General features: G+C 35.7%; 1 protein-coding gene across 2 annotated transcripts in view; it reads left to right on the top strand.

Annotated features, from left to right (window-relative positions):
* The window catches only part of scn4ab (sodium channel, voltage-gated, type IV, alpha, b), a 40,839-nt gene that overhangs the window by 7,001 nt on the left and 21,478 nt on the right, over window positions 1-12,360 (top strand). The window contains exons 1-5 of one of the 2 annotated variants that reach the window (XM_079868195.1): window positions 6,846-7,019; window positions 8,511-8,835; window positions 8,947-9,065; window positions 9,357-9,446; window positions 10,472-10,600. In XM_079868195.1, coding sequence (XP_079724321.1) covers window positions 6,925-7,019; window positions 8,511-8,835; window positions 8,947-9,065; window positions 9,357-9,446; window positions 10,472-10,600 — 758 coding nt within the window. In that variant the 5' untranslated portion in view covers window positions 6,846-6,924. Of the gene's footprint in view, window positions 1-6,845; window positions 7,020-8,510; window positions 8,836-8,946; window positions 9,066-9,356; window positions 9,447-10,471; window positions 10,601-12,360 lie in introns of those variants that run through there. The other variant, XM_079868196.1, reaches the window with a different exon arrangement.

Below are 12,360 nucleotides of genomic sequence, written 5' to 3' on the forward strand. Positions count from 1 at the left end.
AGCAAGCGTCAGGGTGTTGAAGTGTGCTGGAGTAGAAGTGAGATATGACTCCATGAGAGAGGGAAAAAAGTAACGAGAACACAATGCGATGCATGTGAAAGAGAACCAGAAGATAGAGACTGAGAGACTTTAGTAAAAGCTGTCTGTGTCCAAGGCCCTTTAAAATCACATTATGGCGTCCCTTTATCAGAGCTACGAGTGGTTTTATGACAGGCCGCTGATGGATGAACGGTACTGTATTTCATATCTGAGAGACCGGTTGAGGCTGCGCGACCCAGCGGCGGCGCGGTGATGGACTAGTATAGTGCCCACTTGTAGCTGTGACAAAGTGTTGTCATGAACACTGTTGTAATGCTTGCTCAAAAAAGCTCCCATCGTCATGACTTGAACAAGCGGAGACATTATTAAGTAAGTCATCTCTGAACACTGTCAGAACTAATTCGTAGGTCCAGTTGTATATTCTTTAATACTGTTTTAGTCAGTCAGTTTTTGCTTCTCTTTTATTTTCTACTCGTGATCCATTAAAGACAGTTTAGTGGCTCTTGGTCCTTGTTTGTTAGCTTTGAGGCTATGCTAGTGTACTCTAACTTAATTGATGACGGTTCCCTTTTGTGCTCAAAATGTCTTTCTCATGACCAAAAGTATTGATGACTCAAGTTGCACTACTCAGACTTTTGTCCAATCAATCACATGCTTTTTCTATTTTAACACATTTTAAAATGTAATTTATTCCTGTGATGTCCAAGTTGAATTTTCAGCATCATTACTCCAGTTTTCAGTTCAATGTCACATGATTTCTAAATAATGCTTTAAATAATGTTTGTTCATATTTGACCCAAACATGGGTTGAAACAACCCAGCCTTTTTGTTTAGAGTGTAATTTGCTGATTTGGTGCCCAAGAACATTTCTTATTATAATCAATGTTGAAAATTTTTGTTCAGGATTCTTTGATGAATACAAAGTTCCAACAGCATTTATTTGAAATATACAGTATATATATATTTTGTAATATTATAAATGTCTTTACTGTCAAATTTATCAATTTGATGTGTCCTTGCTAAATGAAAGTGTTAATTTATTTAAAATCTTCCTGAAGCCAAACTTTTAAACGGTGTAAGCCTAACCCAAACTTCTTGTTTTAATAGAAATATGTCAACACTGGACAGAAAACTGTGCTCATCAAGCAATTTCATGCAGTCTTTTACTTGTTAACATTAGGCATTAAGTTAAGTATTTTCCCTGACAAAGCAAGGTTGTTTTTTTTTTGTTGCTTAAAAGTAATTTCACTTTAGAGAAATGAGGACAGTATTTTATCATGCTTAACTTTATTCTAGCTTATGTTGTTGCATTCTTTGTTTTGAATGTGCTTTAGATAAGTGTCTGCTAAGTGCAGAAATGTAAATGCAGATTTTATTCAGTTTACAATTTCTGCTGTGTTGTTGGTAAAAAAAAAAAGCTTTGTAGAGGAATCAGATATAGTATTGCAATATTGCTTGTTGAATGCTGCTCCCTTTTGCATTATGTAACATCTCTTATTTGTGAGAGATTGAGAATGTGTGAGAGGCTCAGAAATATGGTCTGCCATCAGTCCTCCACATGATACGGTACATCGGCACCTCTCTACAAACATCCTGTTTTGAAACCTCCCCTCTTCCCCCCACCCCCACCTCACTCTTTGAAATGGTACGTGCCTGTGGTTTCCTTCAATGCCTCTCTAATGATCCTTGCAATAGAGCCAAAGACCTAAAGCCATGCAACTTTGTTTCCGGAACAAACACCTGTTTCTTTGAGACAGTCTAGTGTTGCTCACCTCCCACTGTAGACTTCCACCCCACTGCCCTGCTCTGCCCTCCCTCATGTGGCACGTCCTGAGTCTGTGCAGATCTGGCAATGTGAATGAACTATAGGCTACATTTGGTATCTCCTTAACTCGTCTATACGTTTTGCTTATCTGCTGTATGTTCATTGAAGTTCTGCTGTGATGCATTACAGGTGCAGACAAATGGGTGTTTATTCAACTTTTATGTTCTATGGGCTAAATGATTTCAACTTAAAACATTTTTTTTTTTTTTTTACTTTTTACCTGACCGTCATCATTTATTTGAGCTATTTTTCACATGCATACCATTTTCCTTAATATAAACATTCATCATACAAATATTAACTATTACATGTTTAAACTAAGAAAGTATAAAATAAACAAATCATTTCAATATTTATTGTATGAAAATTATATATTATACTTAATATTATATATAGGCTATATATATATATATATATATATATATATATATATATATATATATATATTAATATAAAATATTAGTATTGAAATAAAAATACATTTAATTTTTTATTTCTAATTAGTTTTATTTAGTCATTTAATAATATTTTTTCATTATAAAATTTTTTTTTGTTTAATTTATTCATTTTAATTATAGGTTTCCAAATATTATACTTGACCCATATTGTTATTTATCCAACTCTTTTTTTTTTAAACTTGTTTACAAAAAACTTTGTGTTTATTGTGTATATTATACATTCTGTAAAATGATATCTATGAAATTAGCCTTAGCATTTTAGACTTCCAGTTTTCCCAAATATTTTTAAAATGTAATTTGAAATTTACAAAAAAAATGGTGGGAATGAAACTGTGGTGACCATGAAAATGTACGTGACTTTCATAAAAAGTCAGTTCGATTGGCTTAAATTATTTAACACTAGAATTCCAATGTCTGAGCATTCCAACTTACATTTTATCCATTTCATTACTTTCCCTTCCCTTTTTTTTGTTTTTTGTTTTTTTGTCCCATCTGTCGCTATACTCAGATTACATTTGCTCCATCCTAGTGAAGACGGGATTTCGAGACTTTACAGTACGTTGACTAAAATTCTAAATGTTGTGTTGAGACCGGTATGATCTCCAACAGCTTTTTGGAATTGGAAGGCCATGTTACATGGCATTGTCAGCACAGTCCATATCCTCATTTGACCCTACACTGGCCCTATATAACTAATGCCTTGTTCTGCCGGGTGAAAACACTTGTTGAACATGTTGCCATCTGGATCTTCACTCCTGTCTGTTTATTGTTAGGTTGGATGTATCAGACTTTAATGGCCTGTTTGGATTGCGTCTGTGTCAGGGAGACTCTAGTTCTCAGGTCTCAGCTCGGGGCCCCTGGCTTCGCAGTATACAGTGCATAGCGACTCTGCACAAGCAGAAATCGTGTCTCTGATCTGCTGACTGTGAGCTCTGGTGGCCCGGTTGGCTGTCACTAAGTCTGACAGTGTCACAATCCTTTAAAAGCCATTGATGGGACATTCTGTTTATGCCATTCCTTTAAAAGAGATAAAAGGAAACTGCTACAACATGATTGCCATCTTTAATTTATATGGACATATTTAATCAAAAATGTGTGTGGACAGGTGTATGCATCTAAGTATTTATATTTATATTATTAATATCGGTTTTTTTTTTAAATATTTGTTTATGTGTAGTACTTTTATTCAGGACGCATTAAATTGATTAAAAGTGTAAGTAAAAATATTTATAATGTGACAAAAGCATTATTTGAGCTATCTATTATTTAAAAATCTAGCATATTTTTAATTATATATATATTAGTGCTTGGTAGTAATGGATTACATATAATCTGGATGTAATCAGACTCCAAAAATAAGTAGGCCTACTTGTAATTAGATCATATTCCATTTTAAAATACTCATAATCAGACTACAGTTACTTTTTTGATTACTTGATTACATTTAATTCTTACAATGGCAGTAAATCATTCATAATTTATTGATGCTCCCTAATTCTTTTTAATGTTTTAAATTTTCCTTTTCTAAAAAGCATGTCGCTTATATATATTCAGAGAGTCTTCTAGTTGTTATTCAGACTCTGCTGTTGCCCCTCTGACTCTCGATCTCTCTTTTGAGAGAGAGACCGATGAAGAGAGGGAGAAAGCGCAAACCCAAGTGTGCGTGATCAGAAGGAGACCAGATTGGTGCACTGAAGCCCAATAGTTGTGGGAAAATACCAGTCATCATCCATCTCTGGCAGCCTGAGATGAAAAATAACCTGACAGGAGCGTGTTTGAAGGAGGGAACAGTTGAGGTCCAGTACATGTAACCCAATCTAACTGGTCTACAGTCCCCTCGAAACCCCTGTCCCAAATGGAGCACTTGATGAGCATTTGCAGGCCGTTGTTGAACATTGTAGAGTGTCCCATTTGACATTTTAGGTTTCAGAAGGCTGTTATGTATCCCTGATGTGGCCTTTTACCAAGCCCACACTGATGCAGACAAAGTAGGAAGAGGAAGAGGAAGAACACGAACAGAATGTTAAAAGAGACATGAGCTGCAGTTTGTCCTGGACAAAAGTGTGCAGTATATTGTGTATAATAGTAGTGTACAATAGTGTTCTGAAATAAGGGGGCAAAGTCCAGATTCATGTTCCAGTTCCAGTTACAAATAAACACTACTCGCACTATCAAAAAAGTAACAAATTTCAGATTACATGTTTTATTTGTGAGCTCATGTTCAGCTGTTCTTTTTTATAGTCAACTTATTTTTAGATAATCAGTCATCAAAGCTCGGTCAACACTGCAGGTGTCATGAGTTTAACAGACACAGAGATGCACCATTTAATTTCACCAAGCTCACTACAAAAACCTTCACAGATCATGTTTTCAAGTCATTTCAGGTGTTTTTGACATGACATAAAGTGGGTGAGTTGTTTACTTTATTTAGTCTTCCCATTAACATCATTATTTTGTTCATTCAGACTGATTCACTGATGTGTAATGTGCACGAAAATAAGAGGCCGGATTTATTATTTGAACAGCCAATCATATTGCAATGGAAGCATTTCCTCCACTCATGTGAATTTTTACCGTTCATTCTCAATTCATTCTGCGCATACGCACACACACGCACGCACACACACACACATATATATATATATATATATATACACGTACACTAGACAGACAGGCAGGCAGATAGATAGATAGATAGATAGATAGATAGATAGATAGATAGATAGATAGATAGATAGATAGATAGATAGATAGATAGATAGATAGATAGATAGATAGATAGATAGATAGATAGGAAGTGTGTATTTTTATTTTATTTTTTGGGCTGGGTAAATGCCAGATTGACCCCGCAGGATGATCGAGCAGTGGGCGGGAGGAATTTATCAGGAGGCGGGACTTGTTCATCGCACAATGTAAGCGAGCAAACACACGACAGGAATGAGTAGAGTCACCAGTAACTCGACGCCATACGAGGTGATGGCCTACAGCAGCTGCTGAGGTACCGCATGAGTCTTTGGCTTCGGTCCCTCCCAACTTCACAGAACCACACTCTAAATCATAACAAATTCATTAAATTCACTTTCTGCGCAATCTGAAGAACCCAGAAGCCGAACATTATAGGCCTCATTAGAGACACATTCCTGTCAGAACTGGTTAGTCTGTGTTATGTAACAGTGGAATGACCCTGACCAGCGCTTTAAGGAGCGGCATAAACACAGGTCTCAACACCCTGCACATGGATCAGTGGGCAGATCTCAAAAGAAAAAAAGTACATTTAGTGATAAATTACAGCCACGTGATCATGTGGGGTTCATTATTTGTAGTCGACTGACTTTTTATACAAATAAAATATTTACTCAGATCTGGTGCAATTTTTTAGACATAGGCATTTTGTTTCTCTGTTCTTTGTTACATGAAAAGTGAAAGGTTTTGTCAATTTAACTGTAGGTAAATGGTTGTGGAAACAGAAAAGATTTCTTTTTGAAGTTGTAATTGGTTTAAAATGAAAATTAGTTTCCCATTGTATAGGAACATGGTTTAGTGTTGTTTGAAATGCATGTTAAGGTGAGCGTTTTTGTTTTGTATTGTCAGATATTGGCTTTAAAATATAAATAATGATTGGTATCAACCAAAATGTTTAGATTACATCCCTAATTATTTTTTTATTTTTTTGGGGGGTAGATATATTTCTTGGATCAAGGCAAATAAAGGTGTGCTCAGGAATATACATACTTTCAGTATCTTTCAAAAATATGATATGCAAAAAGTGACTTTTTGACCTTCACTACTGTAGAGACAGCCAATCAGATTGGGCCTTGCTGTTTTGATATTTTTGTGTGCAGTATTTATCAGATGGTCAGTGAGTTATCTGTGATCAAATGCGGTTGAATTACAGAATGTATTTCAAAAGTAGTAAAGGGGAAGATGTAAGAAATGCTTTTTTATATAACCAGCTCCCTGCTGGGTGGATTTGGCACCAAAACACAACTTCTGGGAAGTTACCAGTGCTCTTCACTCCATGTATGTTCATGTGCAGTGAGTCACTGCCTCGCTGAGAGTTAAGGAGTCTGCAAAAAGACTTGAATGGGGCCACTTGAACAGTAGTGATGCAATTTTATTGATTTTTCACATATAAGAACCCAATGATTTTTATGCAGAAATGTAAGGCGTCACATATCATAGCATGGAAAATATACTCAAATAATGATTATAAATGTTGTTTTGTAATTATAATGTGATGCAATATTAAAATCAGAACTTTGTTCTTTTATAATTAGATACATGAGTGTCTGATAAATGACACTTCTCAACACAGCGTATGTTTCTTCTCATTTAGTGATCACATTTGACAGAGAGTGTTGTCTAGGACAAATCTTCTGAAGTGGAAACTTGTTCAGTTGTGGACAACACGCTGATCTCGCCTTCAATAGAATCTTTGTGTGCTGAATTGTTTCATTACTCTGAGGGGGCAGGGTCTCATCCTGGTCCAGCTGGACCTAGAAGTAAAAAAGCGGCCGACAAACTTCAGCACACAGTCTAAATAGCATTCTTCAATTTGTCGAGAGCTTTTAACTGTACGCTGAAACTGGGGACACAGCAGCCATGCCTAAGCGAAAGATAAACCTGTCGGAGTTTTGGAGTAGGAACCGTGTTCCTTACCAAGTCAGACCTAAACTAAAACTATGGCCTCGTCAACTGTAAGTTTGAAAACTTTTAAAACAGGTTACTTGGTCAATATATGTAACTTAATTGCGACTATTTGTCGCAATTGCTAATTTTTTGTGTAGCTCAATTCTAGTTGTTTGTTGTGGCGGTGCTGTGCAAATTTTAGAGAATTTCTGTTTTAATGATGTACAGTTTAGTAAAACTGTGGAATATAAATGCTTTGATTTATGTTTTAATGAAAGTTTTCATTGTTGCCTTAATTTACACATTTCGTTGTACTGAAAAAGGAAAGATCCTACATGTAATATTTAGTTTCTCGTAAGTTTGTCTGTATATATATCTCAAAATTTCAAGAAATAGTCACCTCACTATATGAAGAGTTGGATTTACATAGCAAAAAAAAAAGACATTTTATATACAGTACCTTTCAAAAGAAATGTTTTTGAAAGAAGTCTCTTATACTCATCAAGACTGCATTTCTTCAAAATCAAAAATACAGTAAAACACTAATATTGTGAAATATTATTAAAATGTAAAATAATTGTTTTCTATTTTAATATACTTTAAAATATAATTTATTGCTGTGATGCAACGCTGAATTTTCAGCATCATTACTCCAGTCTTCAGTGTCACATGATCCTTCAGAAATCATTCTGATATGATGATTTGATGCTCAGTTATTATCAATGTTTATATAACCTGTGATATTTTTTTCAGGATTCACTGATGAATAAAAAGTTAAAAAGAACAGCATTTATTCAAAATAGAAATCTTTTTTTAACAATATAAATCTTTACTATCACTTTTTATTAATTGAACACATCCTTGCTGAACAAAAATAGTAATTTTGAAAATGACTCGAAAGACTAGAAATTAAAAGAGAGAAATTACTGACCCCAAACTTTTGAACGGTAGTGTAGTTACAAAAGATTTCTATTTTAAATAAATGCTGTTCTTTTTTTTCTTTTTTTTTTTTTTACTCATCAAAGAATCCAGGAAAAAGTTTCACAGGTTATAAAAAATATTAACTGTTTCCAACATTGATAATACATCAGCATATTAGAATGATTTCTGAAGGATCGTGTATGTGTCTTTAGTGTCAATTTGATAAATTTTTTATCAGTTTAATATATTTAGGTATTGATTTCTTACTGACACAAACTTTAAAAGGCTATAGTGTATAAAATCTCACTTTATTTAACTCATTATTTAAACTATTTCCAAATTCCTGTTCTATTTCTAACTCTGAGACATACAAAAAAAACGCTTTATGTTTGCAGAAAACTAAGATGTGATGACAAATGCTATTTATAAAATAAATTATAATATATTATAAGCTGTAATTTCATAATTTCCTTTTTTTTAATTGACAGAAATGTAATTAATTGTTTAGCATGACTGAATATGAATAATGTTGTACAAGGAATTACAGACGGTCTAATATCTCATGTGATGACTTTCAGAGAGGGTTTACTAATGTACCACACCTTTCTCTAATGGACCACCTTTCTCTATCCCTGCAGGGCACAGTTGAGAGACCCCGAAGTGGTGGCAGCCCTCCTTCAGCAGAATGTCAAGATGGCAAGCCTACTCCCTCCCACTGGCATCGATGTGTTCCGCCCCTTCACTTTGGAGTCGCTCGGCGAGATCGAGCGGCGGATGGCAGAAGAAGCCGCCGAGCAGGAACAGATGAAGGCCCAGAATATCGAGGTGGCTGAAGAAGATCTGCCCAAACCCAGCAGTGATTTGGAAGCAGGAAAGTCCCTACCATTCATCTACGGAGACCCTCCACCAGAGCTCCTCAATGTTCCTATTGAAGAGTTGGATCCATTCTACAAAGCACAAAAAGTCAGTGGCAAAAGTAAAATACCAGTGATGTCAACAATATTTTACAGGTCTGGCTTATCAGAATAATAGTTACTCCACAAGAGGTGTTCTGTCCCTTTTTTTGTTTTTCAGACTTTCATCGTGGTCACCAAAGGGAAAACAATATTCAGATTCAATGCTGAACCTGCCTGCTACATTCTAAGTCCCTTCAACCCTATTCGACGAGTAGCCATAAGAATACTCATACATTCATATCCTTTATATTCAATATAACCCATGGAAATAGTCATATTATATTTATATATAGTATATATATTATATATATATATATATATATATATATATATATATATATATATATATATATATATATATATATATATATATATACATATACAGTATGTCAACAATGTTCTCCATCTGTTCTTTGATTTCCATGTTTTAAGTTGACATCTTAGGTTTGTGTAATGCTCAGAGACAGAGTTTCTGTTTAGTTTAGTGGCACAAATCATTCCTTCTGAGTTCTCCTTTACTCACAACAAATTGTTCAGCTTGTTCATCATGTTAACCATCTTGTCAAACTGTGCTTTCATGACACTGAGTGACCCTCCATCCTGGAGCAAAACAGTAGAGTAAGAGTTGCACCATTTCTCCAAATTCTATCCAACATTCCTCAAATACACAACCCCACCAATGACATAATGTTTTTCATAAACACTTTTGTTATACTGGTTGAAACTCTCTTCACATCCTGATAGCAATCAATAATAGAGGTGGTCTAAATATATATATTTTTTTTTACATATATCTTCTGTGGAAGTCTCAGGACCTAAAGTTTTTCGTCCACTCACTGCATTTGGTCCAAATGCAATGATACGATGTTCTACCTGCCAACATGCTGTATGTACTGCCGTAACACCATCTCTCGTGACGCTTTGCAGACTCTGTTCTGGCTGTATGCGTTCATGTGTTTTAAAGGAGGCGTGTTTTGGAGACGCTCTGAAGGGAGGGTGGGATCTTATGTTTTTAAAGCTAGCTTGCTGTATCTAGCCTCTCGGAAATTGCCTACCCTACCTCTAAGACATTCTGTAATGGTCTTGACATAAAATCAAGCGTAGCGTCATTTCTGGCAGGTCACGTTAGTCAAGCTCGCATCAGCTGACTCTCAGCTGATCCACGTCTACCTATAGGAATACGACGCCTATCACTGTATACATATATAAGCTCCTTCAGTTTTATCAGCAGCTATTGCGTTTCTCAGGAGTTAATTACCCTCCTCCATCCCCAGCTCCTCCTCTCGTCAGCCAGGATTTGGCATTCTGATTCCCCTTGAATCAGAATAAATTCTCGAATTATGTTGTACTTTAAAATCTTGAATTAATGATATCTGCAATACATTCATGTTGGTTGTTTACCCTAAGGGTGGTTATTGCTGCTCTCCCTGCTCTTGGATGCATGGATGTGCAGGGAGTTCTCACCCAGAACAGAACCATACCTCCAATCCAAACTGTATGCTAATTGTCAATCGTATATGATGATAGTGGTCCTGACAGAAATAAAATTCACACAAAATGAGCTGACCTGAAACCTAAAGTGGACGTTATAGAGACACATTTATAGACCTTGATTGTTTATTGTACAATTTGGATCTTCGTAGGTACGTTTTCACTGGCATCTATACCTTTGAGGCATTGGTAAAGGTGCTGGCCAGAGGCTTCTGCAAGGGTAATTTCACATTCCTACGAGACCCGTGGAATTGGCTGGATTTCATGGTTATCAGCATGGCGTAAGTATGACCGTGATTGAATATAACTTGAATGTAAAATCAGTGGCTAAACAAGCCAGTGCAAACATTTGTTATGGCTCTAAATTTATTGATGAAAAATGTTTGTGAGATCCAATTTGTTGCACTATAAATCCTTCAATTAGTGTTGTGGTTTTAATGCAAATGGATTGTTCAGAAGAGGACTGGAACCATTTACAGCTTTATTTTTAACAGTAGTTTCCGTAATCAGATGCCATTCCAAATAGTCAGCATAGTGTGCGACTAATCAGTTTTTGCTCAGTCAGGGTATGTGGCAACCACATTAGACACAAAGGCTTTGTGAAAATACCCACTCAGATGTGAGAGGTCAAAGTTCAGTGTGTTTACAGCATCACCAAAAGTGTAATGAGGCTGCCTGCATGGCCTGGTCCTCTGCAGACAGCCCTCCTCAGCTTCTCCATACGCCTCCCCAAGGTCTACCCTCACCTCCCTTTACAACCACAGCCTGGCTGAATGAAAATGTTTATCCACTTGTAAAGCGAGAACACTTACCAGGCCTATTTTTAGCAGCTTCACACTTTGGCCCTCCTTAGAACACTAAAAGGCTGCAGTTTGATTGTAGTTCTGAAGGTGTACAACAACTTTTGTGGTCCCGATACTGTCCTGATAGACAGTTATTATTATTCCCTCTATGATTCCATCTGCTGTTATACATAGTATTACTTGGTACTAATAGCTAAAAGTATTTTATATGTATATAGGTAAGTATATATTATAGTCATGCATGTTATCAGAAAAAAATGAATAAATGTTATTTCTTGTGTATTTCCCCTGATGTCTAGTCAAGTGAATCCTCAATATATAAAGTGTATGAACACAACAGGTTGTTGATGAATATTTTAGCTTCCTATTGCAGCTTATTTTTGTTTTTAGATTTATGATTTACTCTATGCATTTGCCAGCTTTTATCCAAATCGACTTATGTTGCATTCAAAGTACACATTTTTTAATAGTCCCTGCGAATTGAACCCATGACCTTGGCACTGTTAGCACCAAGCTCTACTGATTGTGCTACAGGAATCAAGACTATTTCAAAACAACACATTTCATCAATGCTTATTTTTCTCAATACTTTCTCACGGTACTTTAGTAACTGTATAATGTGTTTCTCGTGGCTCCTGTACTACTTTCACATGAAATCAGTCGCCTGAAGTTCACAGACATCATAATTCAATGCTGTGATCCAACTACCCCACAGGCATCTCACTTGCTATTGGTCCATAGTATACACATAATGATGCCATTTGGCTTCTGTGATCGACTGTTGCACTCAAGCTAAATATAGTCTACACTGAACATATCTCTTACCCCAGCAATTTCGACACTCCTCAGAAGACTGCAAAACTGACTCTTCAAAAATATGCCCAAAGGTCATGTCGATAAAAGAGATTTGAACGTACACTATCTTGAGCCATAAATACTCCTAAAGGACTTAAACAAAGTTTTTGTACATATTTTCAAGGATTTATCCACCAAAAAAAGAGTTTTGGGGTTTTGATTAATGATTTAATAGGTGGGATGATAGTTCATTGTAAAAAAAAATATATATTTGTTGTTGCTTGTTAAATGTAATAAATTAAATGAGCTAATACATTAACACGTGAACATTGTGTCACAACTTACTATCAAAGCAGAAGCATACTTAATCAGTGTGCATTGGGACGACATAAATCATGTTCATTGCCCAAGACCAGATGTACAGAAATATCTAGATTGAGGCA

This window comes from Squalius cephalus (genome assembly GCF_949319135.1).
Source record: "Squalius cephalus genome assembly, chromosome: 1".
Lineage (NCBI taxonomy): Eukaryota > Metazoa > Chordata > Actinopteri > Cypriniformes > Leuciscidae > Squalius > Squalius cephalus.